This window comes from Seriola lalandi, unplaced genomic scaffold, assembly GCF_002814215.2.
Source record: "Seriola lalandi dorsalis isolate HSWRI2012SDOR001 ecotype SW California unplaced genomic scaffold, Sedor1 jcf7180002054374, whole genome shotgun sequence".
Taxonomy (NCBI): Eukaryota; Metazoa; Chordata; class Actinopteri; order Carangiformes; family Carangidae; genus Seriola; species Seriola lalandi.
The window spans coordinates 32664-50388 of record NW_019524927.1 but is presented as its reverse complement, the minus strand read 5'-3'; the positions used below and the strand labels follow the sequence as shown (position 1 = coordinate 50388).

Here is a 17725-nt window from a genome sequence, read left to right as displayed (position 1 = left end):
AGCATCCCCTACCGACGAGCTATTCGAAATACTTGTTTATTTTACATATTTGAACGCTTACCGAAATTAGACTTGTCCGTATGTCTAATAACTGCACGGGTCTTCATTACAGACATACCGGAACCAGCCGTTGTAACGACCTTAACTGACTTCACTGGCAGCTGCTTCATTTTCTAGTTAAGTTAAATGTAAATGCTCCGCAGAGTTAAACTCACTAAACTTTCAGCCACGAGTTACAGCATGTTTGCAAGGCTGGAAACACAACAGACGGGCTCTTAACGTTTCAGTCTCCTCATGAAAAGTATCAACATTTGCTTATTTGTTAGTTTATTTGTTAGCACTTCTACAACTGTCCACAAGATGGCGGCGTTGCAAAACCCATGAGTCGATGACACTGCGTGTGTCAAAGGAGGTGGGATTTTGTCTCCTCCTTCTCTACATCATCCCACTCCTCCTAGGGATGTATCGGCGTGCAGTGCACCTGTTTTATGTTGTATTCGGGTCATCGACCGCTGAAATGCTGTGTTTTAATCAGTGTCATCAATAGCCACACGAAAAGGTTGAAACGACCTATTCGGTGGTAGCCGAACGGCCTCGACTCAGTGTGATTCAGGTGGAGGATGTGCTGATTTCCTTCGGGGTGCAGCAGTGAGACAGCATCTTTACCGGGTGACACATCATTATCAATACGAGTGGACAAGGTATGAGTGAAACAATAACAGTACATTATACGGTTATTTGGCATAAGAATATTCCCCCTTTTTTGCCAGCTGACGCTACTCGTTATCAAATTTACTAGCTGTAATATTTATGGTAAGGCCCTAAACGCATTGCCAGAAGTAAATGCTGTTAAAATTTTGATTAGCTAACGTTAGCTGTGAATGCATTTATTTCCTGTTAACCTTAGCCATTTAAAGGGACTATATCAATGTAACTTGTGATCTGTTACGAGGATACTGTGTATGTGTCACTTTTCTTAATGTTGGAAGACATAATGACCTTTGGTTATTTACTCATATTTGTTCCAAATAGCTTTGGTAGACGCTTTTAAACCTCCAGAGTCAAGTCCTTTCGATTCATTTGCTGTGTCTGACAGATGTGACACTGGCCTAATATCCAGCAAGTCAGGGTGCACACTGCTATAAATAGGTAGCCCACCTTTCTGTAACAACTCAGGCATAATGAGCCTGATACAATATCCCAATCATAAGGCTACATTAAGTCTGTTTTCATTCTACTTAAGCTTAGTTATCTTCTTAATTGTGTAGCGTCAATACAAGTGTTGCGCTTTTGAACTGTTCCTATAAAATGGTAATGAAATTAGAGTAATGTCATAAACATGGTGAGTTATTTAATAACCATGTTGATTTGACTGGCCTATATACTGCCAACATACACAGAACTAGTTCCTCTGGAATAACTACAAGTGTCAAACGAATATGGAAATCCTTTTCCGCTCACTGTGACCTAGTATTGACAGCTGTTTTGCCAATATCAAGTCCTTATTGATTGGTGAGCCTGCAAGGTTATGGATCTACTGTATATGGCTGTATAACTCAGTGAGTTTTCTGAAGAATCACTTAGGCTCATTGGATGAACTGATACTCCACCATACTGTATTATGTCAAAATGAGACCAGAGCACATTGTGACAGTGTTGTACTATCTCATTCCTGTTTGATCCTCTTGCTTGAAGCCGCCCCCATACGACACCATGTCGGACAAAAGTGACCTAAAAGCAGAGCTTGAGCGCAAGAAGCAGCGCCTCGCCCAAATCAGGGAGGAAAAAAAGAGAAAGGAGGAGGAGAGGAAGAAGAAAGAGGTAAGGAAAAAAGTGAGTAAATTCACACTACTGGCACTCATACTGTATCACTCTCTAGTTTGTATTGTTTGTGTGTTCACTTGTGTTCACACTCCTTGTCAGGCCGTGACACTTAAAAGACTGAGGTGTGTGTCTATGCGTGCATACAAACATCTATGTGTGTGCAGAAGGTTGGTGTTGGAATTTTTAATCAAACTGTGCATGCACACATGCATGTTTTAACTGTAACTCATGATGGGTGAGCTGCGAACCTGTTCTTTAATTCATGATGTGTAAGCTGACATTCCTCTATGTGTCCTGTGCAGACAGAGAGCCAACAGAAGGCAGAGGTGACCCCAGAGGATTCAGACTTAGACCGTAAGCGCAGAGAGACCGAGGCCCTCTTACAGAGTATTGGCATATCACCGGAGCCTCCACTAGGTACATAATACTTTTATACCATAAACAATAAATCAGTCCTTCTCTTGTGATTGTGATGGAAAAGATTTTGTAAATTTTTACTACAGTAAAAATGACCTGGATAGTTCTAAAATTACAGCATTAATTACAGCCATAAACATATGAGAAACGGTTTAATGGTCAGCCTATACTTCATCAGACCTAAGATGCATGCAGTAACCTATGGTACATGTAATTTGGTGAAAATTATCTGTCCAATCCTGCCTTACTGATAAGGAAATGATCAAAAACTAAAGCATGTTATCATCTGTGTTGCCATAACTCTGCATTATATAGTACCTGTGTTTTTATTTTATTTCATTCATTTATTTATAAAAGTAGTACTTTTGTCATATATAATATTTTATCAAGTTTCATCACATTACACTGTCTTTTTTATCCTAAGTTGATTCCATGATTTGTTGCACACATTGTGGTTGGACTGTGCTGAACATTACTTTACTTTGATGTGTAATTATTTTATAACTTCCTTTTATCATCTTTTTCTGTTCCACTGTGTACCTTGAATGTATTATTATTACTTACAATAAGGTATTTGGACATAAATAGCATTTTACTCAGAAATTTGCTGCTCAAAAATGTCTTCCCTTTTACTTGTGCACAAATCACCAGCAAACTTTTGGAAGCACTGTTCTCTAGTGGTCTGAAATTGTAACAACATCCTTAACACCTCAGAACTGGGTCACTGCTTTGCCTGTTATTAGATTAAGTTATTTATAATGCATCTTTAAATACAGCTGAATACAGATTACTAGTACATACAAAATCAACAATGCATTTGATACCCTGCCCTTCCTCTCTTTTCTTTTAAACATTTATTATATTTGTCCATCACTCATTTTACTTTATTGCTTCTCATCCCAATTTTTCGTTGAGCAGTCCATTCTTTGCAGCCTTTAATGTTAGATTCATGTTACTTTCATTATTTAGTCCCGACCCCTGTGTCCCCCTCCAAATCAGTGAGCACACCCAGTGAGACAGGGAGCCAGGACTCAGCTGATGGCGGAGCAGCAGGCAGGTAGGCCAAAATCACACACCTCATACCAGAGTTCAGTGTCTTTCTTGTTGGATGGGTTTCATTCATCTCTCTGTGGTAACTTTGAAAAAAGAAGTCATTTTTGTCTTTTTAGTATTAGCCCCTTTTCTGAGGTTTGGGTTAAGAAAAAATATTTTTAAATTCCAAAGCTGGGTAAAATGTCTCAATAATTTCTCACATTCTTATATTAGACAAAAATAAATGTTAGATGCTCATGTAAATGAGATAAGACACTAGGAAACTGTGCACTAGAAGGCACTGCGCACGCTCACATACCAGTTCTTTGAGAGATTATAATAATCAGAATGAGGAAGCACAGTCTTTAACTTGAAGGCAAAATGTGGCCTAAATAAGATAATTGTCCTTTTTGACACACATTCTGTCTCTTTTCTTGTCAATTGCACAACAGGTTTAGGTAAGAATAAGTGTCACGATTGGTGAGGTTGTGGTGCCTTGTTAGGTTCTGAATGTGGTATCTGTCATTTGTCATGACATCCAGTGTTTTGATGACCACTGTACAGCTCGTTGCTTCTCATAACTAGCTAGCAGAATTAAGTTAGATATTGAGGTAAGTTTCAGCTGGAGACGTTTTTGCAAAGGAGATGTTAGTTTGGAAATACTGAGAGATTCACATAGGTAAAGCAGCCCTTGTGAGGCAGTTAATGGAATATGTTTGGAATATAGAGCCTAAGGGGCATGAACCATACATTTGCAGGTAAGCAGCTGATTTGAGCACAAGTGACAAAATGTAAGGTTGTCACCTTGTGTCACTGTTCTGTAGGGTGCATTCACAGTTCTTACAACACACTCATAACACACCAGACCGGTGCATAAACCAATCATCTTTAAGGTCTGCCCTTGGCTGCTTTGGAGAATTAAACCTGCCGTTGAGAAGGGAGTGGTCATCAAGCGCTTTCCATTTGCTTTTTAATGGTAGCGGACTGTATGGTCAATGTGTGAGGGACGCCCTCAGGGGTCATTAGTGATGTGTTGTTCTGGTATGGCCAGGGGTGGAATTGGGGATGAACAAGTTCCTAGCAGAAATCAAATCTCTTATATAATACTTTTTGTTTCTTTTGAGCTTGTACCAGATTTGTACAAATTGGTGGGTTAGTTCCAATAAATGGAATGAAAGAGTTTTTTCCCCCAAATCCACCCTGGATGATGGCATGCCATTTTGAGCTTCTCCATTTGTGGCTGTGTATGTGTGTGTCCCTTCTTAGGTCAGGTTTCTCTAAAAACAAGTCCCAAGCACAGAGCACAAGGTAAGCATTTTCATGTCAAACCCAGGAACCCCCCCCCCCTACTTTTCTTTAGCAGAGGTTATCCTCATGTGAACACAGAGAGGCACCAAATCGTTGTCAGTGGTCTTACCAATTTGTTCTCATCATTATTTATAAGATCCAAACAGTGCAGTGCCTCTCTTACCTTCATTCCTCCACTCTCCTCTGGTGACTTCCTGTCTGAAGCTGTGCTGTCTCCCTTAATACCAGCCTAAAAGATTGCTGCTTGCATGAGTTGAGCCACAAAAGTCATTTCAGCCTTCACAGAGTTGACAATCAGCTGCTTAAAGTGTCATCGCTGTTACAGTAAAACAGACAGTCTGTCAGGCTAAAGAAATGCTTTGCCACTCTCACCTGGTCCTATGTGGCACCAGCTGAAGGCCTAATGGTCGTGTTCCCTGGCCGTAAAAGGTATCATCAAAAAGTGTATCGGTGTTGGAAGTGTTATCCTTTCACAGCTGGTAGACTTCATCCAACTCGCCATAAAATTCTTTAGGTTTCAGTTTCTCTTTAAACTCCCTGCAAATAAATAATTCTTCCCTCCCCAATGTAAAACAAGCTAGAGCTGCTGAACAACCACAAATGCACTGAATGAGCTCATGGTTTGTCAAACTCATTGATCACGCATGGCAAGTATATTGTCATGTGTGCTGAGCAAGCTAAATCTTTATATACTGATTTATTTTGATTTTAATATGCTGAATGTAAATATGTCCAGTGTGTGTTTAGTTTATGTTGTTCTGTGGGTATGAAATGTAAATCATGTTGCTGAAAACATTGTTCATGATTTTCATGTATTATTTGGCACAGTTTTGCATATGAAATATCAGGACACAGAATGTCACACAAATCTAATCCAACATGCATAAATGACTGGTGTGACTTAAGTAAACATAATGCTAAAATCAGGTACTGATTAAAAAATGAATATAAACATTTCAGCAGAGCCGATTTACAAACGTCACCAGGTCATCTTATAGCTTTTCCATTGACAAGAATGAAACTATTTTCAACTAGATTCCTGGCACAAGACCAAGAACTCTATCACAGAAGATGAGCAGAGATCTTTAAATAAATAGAGGACATTGATTTATAATGAAATATAATGTCTCCCTAGTGTATAGCCCTCCCACGCTATATCCACTTAGCTAAACATTTTTCCATTAACAGTGCCATCTTTGCATGAAATTCGATGGGAATTTCAGTGTTAAGCTGTTCTTTAGATAAGTGGTCTGTGGGTGAGTGTGAGTGTGTGTGCACATACATGTGGTAATATGTGTTGTGGTAATATATGCCAATCATACATGTGTGCCAGTGTTTGTGTATTTGTTACAATGTGTCTGTTTGTAAACATGCATGTCCTCTCTTGCCCCGCCCCCTGTTGGTGACATCAGGACGCTGCAGTGGGACACAGACCCCTCTGTGCTGCAGCTGCAGGCTGATTCTGAGCTCGGGTACATTTTCCTCCTGTCCTCTTGTTCAGTGTCTGACAAAAAAAGAAATAAAGATCAATAGAAAGAAAGCCACTTTATGTGGCACTGCATGGCATGTGCAAAAGATGCTTGATTTTAATTTAATAGTACATTTTAAGGATAAATGTACATGTGAATAGAACCACTTTAATAACACAATCCTCTGATAGCTGAGCTAGTTGTTACAATACACTGATCTGATCTGACACTGATCTCTCTACACTATTTACTTCTGTAAACTTTGGACAAATGGACATATGTTTTAATCTAAAAAGGACAATTTGGGTTTAAGCACAGTATAACCATGCTAATGATAACATCTTGTTTCTGTTACCCAGGCGGAGGATGCAGAGGCTGGGGGCCTCTAAGATCACACAGGTAGACTTCCTTCCCAAAGAGGTGGTCTCTTACAGCAAAGAGACACAGACGCTCACCGCCCACCTGTCTGAAGGTGAATATTTGTGTGTGTGTGTGTGTGTGTGTGTGTGTGTGTATGTGTGTGTGTATGTGTGTGTGTGTGTGTGTGTGTGTGTGTGTGTGCGTGCGCGTGTGCGCATGAGTGACTTTCAAGAGTATTCTCTTGACATTCCCTATCATCCATAATTTTTAGAATAAAACAATCTAAGATTCAAACGGTTTTTAGGATCCATGGGGGCACCAAAGGTTACGGGAGGCAACATATGGTTTCACATTGCAATGATTGTTGTCGTTGTGTGGTTGAATCTGATACTCCTTCGGTTAGCTAGTTCACGGCCTGTAAACCTGGAACGATTTAAAGATCTTACAAAGAGAGAGAGAGACAGAGGGGGCAAGGCGTGGAGAAGCTGACAAGTGTCTCCCTGTCAATTTTTGTGTCTTCAATCACAGAACATCATGCTTTTGACTTCTGGTCATAAGTGGAAACAGGCTGACAGATGAAAGTCACCCTGATGACTTTTGATGGATGTTGGAGAACCGCTGTATGTTTGCGTGTGATGTATCCGCACAGAAGTATATAGCTGTGTGTATGCGTTTTCAAGTTTCAATTTTGCATGTATTAGTTAGCGTTATGTATAGCTGTAGAACCTTCAGACTGTAACATCTACAGAAGAGATGTAGTTATAAAATGTTAAAAAAAATTTAAACAGAAAAAGCTGCTATTCACTCCATTATGATTTGTGCTGGGGACAAGAAAAAATGTGTATGCTTGTGCATGTGTGTGGGTTGCTACATGTGTGTTTTAACCATGTGAGGTTATGCGTGCATACATGTGAAAATGTATATGTGTGTATTTGTGTCTCTGCAAGTGGGTGTGCACATATGTGCTGAGCAGCAGTTACTAAATACATCCATATGGTTAGTGCACTGGATTTGGCATAATGTTGGTGATTGCACATCCAAGGGTTATAGATGTGAGTATTTTTCTATTGGAAGAGAAAGACAGTGGAGATTTGGATGGATAACAGTTGGAGTTGTTCCACTAAATTGAACTTCAAGCCTTTGCTCTTATTGCAAATGCAGATATTCCATTCAGAAATGTCATCTTCATGTGTAGGAATGCACATATAAATACTACTCCACCTACACACCCTCTGTCCAAACTGGCTGCCAGGCGTGTGTGTGTGTGCACGCACGTGCATTTGTGTATGTATATACATATATATCTCTATATATATAGATATATATGTATATATATGTATATACACACACACTCACACATACACACACACTCACACATGCACACACGCTCCCTATCATCTTCTCTGTCTTCCTTCTTCTACTTGCCAAGACAGCTGGCAGCCATGTGACTGTGAAGGGGTTGTACTTCCTGCTTCCTGTCATTATAATAGATGGTCTGGTGTGGATTCCACCGCCCTCCTCCACCAGCAACCACCACGCACATACACACACGTCTTTCCTGATCAGCATCCAAATGGCCTGCCTCAACTCCCCCCATTTCCTTGACAGACCCAGGAATAGATCCTTTATTCAACAAGTGCACAACCACTGACTCACATACGTGTGCTGGGAGACATACATACGCATATGTGTACACATACATACCAGAATCATAATCAAGTTTTTTCGTCAAGTTTATTTGTGCACACAAGGACTCCTGTTGTCAGATGCTGTAAGTGTACCTACACAGAGCACCAAACCAACAAACACGCACAAATAAACAAATATACAACTGTTACAAACTGCATAGGGCAATTACGCAAAGAGACAAAGACCAACACTTAAACATACAAACAAATAAACATGCAGCAGGTACTGTAGACAGGTCAAATAGTGTGTGTATACATACAAACAAATATACACACTGTGACTGGTTAGCGCCTGTAGCAATGCTATTTGTCGTTCGTTTATTTGGTTTGTTTGTTTTCAGCTTCTAACAGCATGTTCAGGAGGTCCTTCTTTGTGTGTGTGTGTGTGTGCGCGTGCGTGCGTGTGTGGGTGGGTGTAAGTGTATGAGGGAGAACATCTGGGAGCCAGAACAGAGCTGTGGTGGTCTACAGGGAGGTGACCCTGGCCTTAGGAGACCCTCCCTTTGCAGACTACCACAAAGCTTGTGTGTCTGGAGGAAGAAGAAAAGGGGCTGATGGTAGCACCTGCCTGCACTTCTGGCTGTGTTTGTTCAGGCCAGTTCCTGGTGTTGATTACTGAACCCAATATGCACGTAACACACATCTCGTTTTCAGGTTGCAGCTACAAGTTGTGCACACAATTAGGTATATTTAGTTATTTATAACTGTAAATATTTAAAAATGTGGAATGCTAAACCTAAGTGGGGTCATGAAATGATTCATGCTCAATAAAATGCTATTGACTGTGAGGTTGGACACCTGTGTACCCTCAGAAGTCAATCTAACAGTCTTGTTTGAGCTTCAAACGCAGGTTTGTGGTCCGTTCATATACTTTTGCGTGTGTTACTTAAATACATCTCTGTAGACTGTCAGAGCGTGCGTTGTTTTGTCAAACTGTTCTGTGTAGCCTGTAGCCTGCAACAAAAACATATACTGTACAGAAAGAAAAGAAAGAGTGGGATCAAGTAGGGAAGAAACCCAGCTGCAGGCTGCACTGATGTCTTAATGACGGTGGTGTGCCCCAGCACTGTGTAAAGCTCTATGGTTAGACTTCTAGTTGTTTGGATATGTATACAGTATGTTTGTAAACCTATGTGTGTGGCTGACCTCTGGCCTGTCAAACAGAGAAGACAAATATCCAACAAGAATTAGTTACAGTATGGAATAATCATCATATAAAATGTCATATTCTCCTGACCAAAAATATCATATCTAATTATTGCCACACATTTTTAAAGGCCACATCTGGCCAACTGGTGCTTTTTTTTGCAGATGTGTTTCCTATGACTAGAATTATTGTTATCCCTATCAAATGTTATTAGGGTCTGGATATATTAGATGGTTCCTAATGTGGGAAATAGTTTCACATTCTAACTGTAATATTGAAATTGTGGCATGAGTGTGTGTGTGAAAGGAAGGATAAGTGAAGTCTCATCGTAATCACTTTAAACAATCATTGCCGGATGACTCAGGGATTCTCTCATGGGCTCTTCTCCTCATGAACTTCTGACCTCCCCAGTTCTCATATCTGCCCTGATGCCAGGGGTGGCTGGCTGCGTGTGTGTAAGACGTGAGTAAGCTCTGTAGGAGTCTGTCTGTGTGTGTGTGTGTGTGTATATGTGTGTGTTCAAACCTGAATGCAGCTTTATCAAAGTGGATTGATTTGATCTGACTATGTGTCTTTGTGAACACGTGTCTGTCCTTCTACATACAAGTTTGTGTTTTAAAGCTCCCATGTAGTGTGTGTGTGTGTGTGTGTGTGTGTGTGTGTGTGTGTGTGACTCTCATTTAAACCAGTTAATGATATGGTTTTTCATTTCCGTGACCAATTTGCCTCCATATAATTGTCATGTGTAGCTGTCTATGTATGTTCCTTTTCCCACTGGCTGTTTAGTGATCCGTCTGTCCCAAGTGTCCATTGTGTCAGGCAATCGGATTAGCCCCAGTCACGGTTGGCTCCAGCTATTTACTGCTATCCTAATGGGTATGAATGGACATGCTTGTCATGAGGGACGGACGCTTTGTCTAAGGACATAGCAGGGAAATAAAGTAAGGCCTAATGTGGTGTATGATAGTAACCTAACCCACTGAGGTCAAACAAAGTGTGTGTGGACTAGTTAGTGTTTCATGCCTCTATCTTGTGTTTAACCAGGATGATGTGTTCTTGAGGAAGGTGATTGAGGTGGCTCTTATTTCAAACTGACTATATGCCTTTCACCCAAAACACAAATTAATGTAAATAAAGACTGAAATTTATGTCAATCGGAAGTCTTAGTTTTAATCACCCTAATTTTTCTGAATATAAGTATTTGTGAACACAAAAAAAGGTTATGGCTAGCAATGTTTTCAATGTGACAGGTGGACGCATCCTCGCATTTGAAGTTACACAATATTTCTGCGTTAACAAAGGGTCAAATAACTGCATGCAAAATGAAACGCCACACAGAATTACCACCCAACTCTGCAGGTCCCCTCAGCTGTATGAAGCATTTTGATGTCAGCTCATTGGTCCTGTTTTTTATGGACCCCAACTTTGCTGTCTCACTGCTCTCATTAGCATAGTTTGTTTCCAGTTCAAACACTACAAAATTGATCCAATAAGCCCACTTTACACTACCTGCCCAGCACCAAATAACAGACAGAATTAGCACCTAGCTATTGAACATGGTGGAGCATTTTACAGCTACAGAGTCAGATATTTCCCTCAGGAGTTGGAGACCAAAAGACAAAACTAAAAGGAGAATGAACATTGGCTTTACAATAGCATAAAACACAATTTCAAATGAATGCTGATGTTTCTTCTGAATCTGCTGGATGTGTAATTGGGCCAAAGATGTTTGCCAAAACAACTTTATAAAGTGATAATATGCCAGTGTTGTGTTCCTAGCTTGTTGTGCTGCTGCCAAGGGGCCAGAAAATCTATTAATGCAGATTTATGGAAATGCAGAAAGGAAATGTTTAATATTAAGTGAAATTAAGTATTTATTATAGAAACACATTAAACTAGAATCTACAGTTGAACAAATTGCTGTTATATCGCTGTAAAGCCAAGCTATCTTTGAATGTTATTATACCATCAGTGTAGTACACTGGTGAAGTGTTTCAGGAGTTTCGCTGACACTGTGAACCCTCTCACATGTCTTCTACTTAACCACAGCAGTTGAAATGTTCCAACTCCATTCTCTTCAAATCTTACAGAAATTGTAGAGCCAAGTTTCAAACACTCTTCACAGGGGAGGAGGAGGTGAGATTTCACTTAGTTCCAGTAAAATGTGGGCAATCTTTCTGTCTCTCTCTTTGTTTCTCCCTGCATCCCTTCTCTGGACCAACCAATCCCACTTGGCCATGAACAGAGTCAATGTCAGTACTCTGACAAACCCACTCTTTTACTTTACTGATCCCAATCTGAAGATAACTATCTGTGTGTGTGTGTGTGTGTGTGTGTGTGTGTGTGTGTGTGTGTGTGTGTGTGTGTGTGTGTGTGTGTGTGTTGGCAAGTGCAGGAAAGGTCAAGAGGATTGTAGGCATTTTGTGCATGTGTTTGTGCACGTATACATGTGTGCAGGTTGGCATGGCTGTAGTGTCAGCCTGACCCAGTTTGTAGTAAATTGGTTTTGCTCAGTGGAGCCTTAAAAGACCCATAATGGGCCACACTGGAAAGATACCCAAAGAAATAGAGAGAATGTAGAAAAAGGAAAGAAAGATAGAATGTAAAGGGTGAAGAGAAATGTGTGTTCCCTGGAGAATAAACAGAGGAATGGAAGAGAAAGAGCAAGAGAGACACAAGTGGAGGAGAGGCAGGCCACCAAGGGATGTTGCAGCAGTTATGATATTGTAGCCTCAATTGTTTGCAGTCAACCACAAGTAGGCCTTCAGAAATACAACTCTGCATGTGATTGTGAATAATTTGATGTTGCAACTTCGGAAAATCCCTTTGTTAGGGTTAAAAGTTCACAGGGTCAAGAGTGTGTGTTAAAGTTTGTGTGTTTTTAATGCAAAAGAATGTGCATGCACCCCCCCCCCCCTGCAGTATTTTCTGGACCATTAGTTTTCAGGGTCTGTACAGCTTGAGTATATAGTTGGTCAGTAATTCACTCCTTAAGTATATTTACTGAAATAAGAGGCTTTCTTTTGACATGTGGTGGACTGGTAATGGCCTCTAATTGCAAGAGAAAAGCCATTTCCAAGCACTAATTTGAAAAGACACACGTTCTTGTAAGTAGGCACACAAACACATAAGCAAACAGATTCATAAATGTAAACGCATATGTGCAGACTAACATACATAGGAATAAACAAGCATATACAGATCCACAGAAATGTACACATATGAACTCCGACGTGGCCACACACACACACACACACACATGCACATGCGTCACCTGAACTCTGTATAATCCCATAATGGAGCAGTTTAATTTATGAAATGATCCTGACCATTGGCAGCACATTGGTTCAATTACAGTGTTTACTTTTGTGTTTTTTTCCACAAACTCCTAAATATGATTCAACAGGTCCTGAACTGTCTACAATCAACAGTTGTACAAAAAATGCTCTTGAAGATTTAATCCAATAGGGGTGGATTTGAAATTGGCACCAAAAATATTGGAATCCATGTCTGAAACCCATTACTACATGAGTTTAATAGTTTATAGCACTAGATTAAAGCAAGTAAAAACCAAATGTTATTGCTGGATTACATTATTTCCGAATTTCCAATGAGTATGGGACCTTAATACTTTTGGTTACCTATCAAAATGTGTCTGTATCTAACGCTGAAGGTTGTCATTGAATAACTGTTCAGATTTGTAGTCTTGTTTTATGTTTCTTTAGACAGATATTTACTGGTTTTGAATAATATTTTTTCCAATTTTAGACCGTTTTATTTTGGCAAAATTCTAAATTACAGCTGCATGTGTTTAAAGGAAAATTTAATATGTGATAAGCTCTTATCTTCTTTTGTTTAATGAAAAAAAGGTTTTGTAGAAAAAAACATTAATATTGCTCAAAGTAAAGTATTGTTTTCATATTGGTAATAAAACTCTGATATTGTATTGACTTTCCCGTTCACTTGAATGGTGACAGTTTAGTCAGGGGTACTCAAGTCAGCAACTCAGTAAATACAGTAACCGCATGTAAATTGTAGAGTTATGTAAACAGCTTATTGACACCATTTTGTTATGGCATTCGTCATATAACTGTGCCCATGCAGTGTGATGCTTGTTTACTGGAAGACTTGAATGTAGTTGTGTTTTGTCTGGTTTTTCCTACAAGAGAGCATCAAGAAGGAAAGTATTACTGCATTAGGCAGCAGGCTGAGGCTCATACCAAACACTCACAACTCATGAGGTTGAGGTCCTTTAAGTTCCCTCAGCCAATTTACCCCGTGTGTCTGTCTTTGGCCTTTTCGGCAATCCAGTGAAGCAATGATGCATTCAAATAAAAACAGTGAATGTAACACACTCCCGGTCTATACGAAACCGACATGACTGAGGGGTTTGCGGGCAGCCTTCAAGGCCCTGAAGGGAGGAATGTGGTTGCATGAGTGTGTGTTTTACTTGGTTAGGTACTTATATGTTTCTGTATGTGTCTGTGTATGTGCATATATGTGTGCGTAGCCACATATGGAAGTGCTTGTCTCATACATTGTTGTTGTTCCAGCCAGGCGGGTACAACAGGCTGAACAGACCAGAGGGTGTGTGTGTGTGTGTGTGTGTGTGTGTGTGTGTGTGTGTGTGTGTGTGCGTGTGTGTGTGTGTGTGTGTGCGTGCATGTGTGTGCGTGCGTGCATGTGTGTGCGTGTGAGAATGTGTGTGAAAATGTGTGTGTGTTTCGTAAAGGCACAATTCATGTAGAGAATAACTACAGTGAGCGTATACAGAGGACCCTGAACAAAATGTCCTGAGTTGTTTAACTTTGAATTTGTTCTACTAAAAGTAGATATATGAATTGTCTTTTTATGTTTTGTGACTTCTGCACTTTTGGAAGAGCGATTGCCTCAATGCAGCCGTTTCTAAGGATACAATTTAAACCAATTTATCCCCTTACCCTAACCTTAACTATCACAAATAAATCGCCTCACAACTGTGGCTTCAAACTTCAATTTGTCCACACAATAGAAAGACATGTACTCACGGACACATGCATGCTCATACTTCAGATCAGACTTGGGTTTTGCTATTATGATCTCCCCTCATCTTTTCCCTGCAGACACACATAATTGGCCCATACTTCTCACTTTCTCTCTTCTTAAAACGTCTCTGAGTTCGGCTTTCATCGTCATCAGACTCAAAAGGGCGCAGCTTTCACTCCAGTTTCACTCCTGTTTTGAAATTGATGCAGGGTCCCAAGCGGTTTCTGTCAAAATGGCCATGGCAGTCAAAACCCAGAGATGTTCCTGATATTAGAGAAAAATAATGTCTTTCACAGTGCGTAAGGTATTCCAAGTGAGTCACAGATGATTGCAGTTTTCCCCTATGACCACTGTGTAATAAGGTACATGAACCCCCTTCTTCATATCCCTCCCTCTGGCTTTCTTTCTCTCTTTGGCAAAATGACCATCATCCAAAATAATATTTGCCATCTGATGAGTGCTTGAGATGAGTAGGAATATAGTTTCACACTTTTCTTTTTTTTTTTACTCTTTTCAACCGTTTTCTTTTTTCCCCTTTTCACTTGTATTTCGTTGAACTTGACTTTTTGACATGTGCGCCCCACCCTTTCCCCCCGCCTTGTTGTATTTTTTATACGTGTGTAAAACAACAGTGGGGCTTGAACGTTTCCCTGGGTGGTCTCCCTTGTACTCCGAGATCCTTTCGACTCTCTAAGGGTTTTCATTTGAGAGGGTAGCGGTTCACTGCCACAGCTAGCCTGCAGCTTTAAGCCCTGCTTCCCTTTCAGTTTGATGTTTATTAACCATTTCAATGCTAGTTTGTGTGTTTTTGCATGCACAGTTGGAAAAAAAAAGACACACTGTTGAATTTAACCTTTTTTCTAGACAGGCAATCAAAACCTCTGACATTATTTGTCAGGTAAAAATAAATATTGTGCTACTAACAAGGTAGCGCAACAGAAGTTTGTTTTCAGTTGTTCTTCAACCAATCATGGTGGAAATTCAGCAGACTTTAAAATCAAGTGACTCTGTTCTAGTTACAAATGATTCAGACCTAAAATTTCCACATCATTATCACAGTTTATAGCTTGACAGTTGATTGAAGTGAAATTCTATAACCATGCTGGTTTTTTGTTTGGCAGGAGTGTGACATGTGATTCTGCAACTCTCCAGCAGGGAGCACTCTTGGCACATATACATGATATTTACTTGAAGGCTTTTTCAAAGTCTTAACAACCAAAAGTGTCAAACATTTGTTATTAGAAATGAGTATCAAATGAAATTAAATTATGGTAATAATTTAAAATAACATTTTTACAAATAATATCAAACACATGTTGGCTTTTAAAGTTGTAATTTGATTGACATGATTCCACAAGATTGAAAGCCAGTGTTGTCTTTGACTCCTAAAGGTATTGAGATAATTTCCCCAAGAATACGCTTGTTTATTATATAAGTGTTGCTGAGGTGCTATGAATACAGTTGTCTATTTTACTACGATCCAGAAAGATTCAATCCCAAGCATCAACATCTAGCAGGCCTATAAAAACTGTTTGTCTCTTCTGTCTGTCCGTCCCTCATTAAAACAAAATGAAACACCATCGTCATCCAAGTGGCAAACACAGACCACCAATGACCATCTGAGCCACACACACATGCACACAGATGCAAACGGTGCTATTTCTGAGTGACACAAATCCCTGCTCAGATGACGTGTTGAAAAGTGAATCGATGCCACAGCAGTGATTTTATGTAAGACTTTTTCTCTCTGTTGGTCTGTCTCTCTCTCCCTCTCTCTCTCCCTCTCTCTCTCTCTCTCCTCTCTGACTGGGTTTTTGACAGTTTGGAAAGTTTGAAGTCATGGGTTTTAATCAGGGCCTTGCGGCCGGGCTCAGAGCATGGCGTGGCATGGTATGATGGCTCAGTTTAAAGATGTGGGTCTGGGTCTGGGCCAAGCCTGGGTGGCACTGCTAGAAAGAGAGAGGGGTTGGTGAGACAGTGAGAGAGACTGAAGGAGAGAAAGATATGGGGGAGAGAATCTACTCTCACTGCACCCACAGCACACAGCAAGTTTGGCCACAGACCCCCAAAGGCCTGAATTGGCTGCATTAATGACAGCTGATTATGTGTGGGCATGCGTGTCTGCATAAGGTGTGGACATGGGTGTACACAGATTTTTACACAAACACAAACACAATGTTTGATCAGTGTGGGGAAGTGTGGCGAATAGATGAATTAATCTAAATCATCCTGCGGTTTTTAGCCTCACCAGTTTTACATCAGGTCCTGCTGCTAATGTGTGTGTATGTGGTGAATACTTTTACTCCTACTGTGGCAATCATGACTTGATGAACCATGATGATTTTTAAACATTATTTTCTATGAAAACAAATGGAAAGCATGAATATAATTAACAAACTGCAGTAAAAGGATTTAGAAGATTATCAGTGCATGACTTTTTATGCATTTTCACTTTTCTCTCCGCCTAAATAAAATTCTGAGCCACTCTGTGGGGGAAAATGTTATATTACAAACTGTTACTCAACATTTGACTGACTTTGTAGGAGACTTAAGTGATGTTGTACCTCTGGAATGCGACGTTCTTGCAAGAAGATGCAACTGTGGACTCAGAGATTGAGTTCATTGCCATATTGCTGCACTTTTTCCCACAATCTATCCAGTCTGTCTTGACAATCTACACATCAGTGAGATTCTTGAGCAGGTTGGGCTGCCCTCTCACCTCTGAGAAAAAGATGAGAAATAATGTGGAGCAGTGTTTATTTTAATCTCTGGGTCTACAGGTGGCTGAAAACAGGATATTTCTGCTTTAAATAACCTGTAAGGATTGTGAGAGTTAAATCTCTGTATTCCCAATGTTCTTATGTTTGCTTTATTTAGAGATGACAGACAAACATTATGCCCTGTGTGACAAGACAAATTCCCAGCAAGGCTATCATATCACATTTTATCTATTTTAGGATTACGTCATTTTATCTGTGACCTATATCATTAACTCAGTCACATAAAATCATTGCGGCCACATAGTGTACTGTATATCTTTTTGTTCTGGCAATTGGATAACAAGGATTAGATTACTGGAGGTGGGACAAAAAATGAGAGAATTCCCCTGATGCCTTCGGTCATTTGTGATATACGCAGAGGTTAAGTGAATGTAGTGTGTGTTGTGTCTTGATCTCAGAGAAGTTAATGTGTATGTGTGTGTGTGAGTGTGTGTGTTGTCGTGCCAGGGCCACATTAGAGGAGCCTTTCAAGTCTTTTCGACCTCCTCCTACTCCTCTGCATAGTGCTTGTGTTGTGGTCTGCTCAACAGCCAACCTCTCAGAACCCCTGCGAACTCTGTGTGTGTGTGCGCGTGTGTGTGTGTGTGTGTGTGTGTGTGTGTGTGTGTGTGTGTGTGTGTGTGTGTGTGTGTGTGCCCATATATGATGTTGTAGGGTTATTCCCAGTGTGTGGGA

The 17725-nt window shown here is 40.2% G+C and overlaps 1 protein-coding gene across 1 annotated transcript in view; it reads left to right on the top strand.

Annotated features, from left to right (window-relative positions):
* Positions 1-43: 43 nt before the first annotated feature.
* Positions 44-17725, top strand: part of dync1i1a (dynein cytoplasmic 1 intermediate chain 1a) — a gene marked incomplete at its 3' end in the record, with an annotated part of 46379 nt that continues 28697 nt past the window's right edge. The window contains exons 1-7 of the mRNA XM_087174701.1: positions 44-701; positions 1696-1821; positions 2127-2241; positions 3211-3298; positions 4540-4581; positions 5994-6053; positions 6410-6522. Of these exons, the coding sequence (XP_087030827.1) occupies positions 1714-1821; positions 2127-2241; positions 3211-3298; positions 4540-4581; positions 5994-6053; positions 6410-6522 (526 nt within the window). The remainder of the gene's footprint in view (positions 702-1695; positions 1822-2126; positions 2242-3210; positions 3299-4539; positions 4582-5993; positions 6054-6409; positions 6523-17725) is intronic.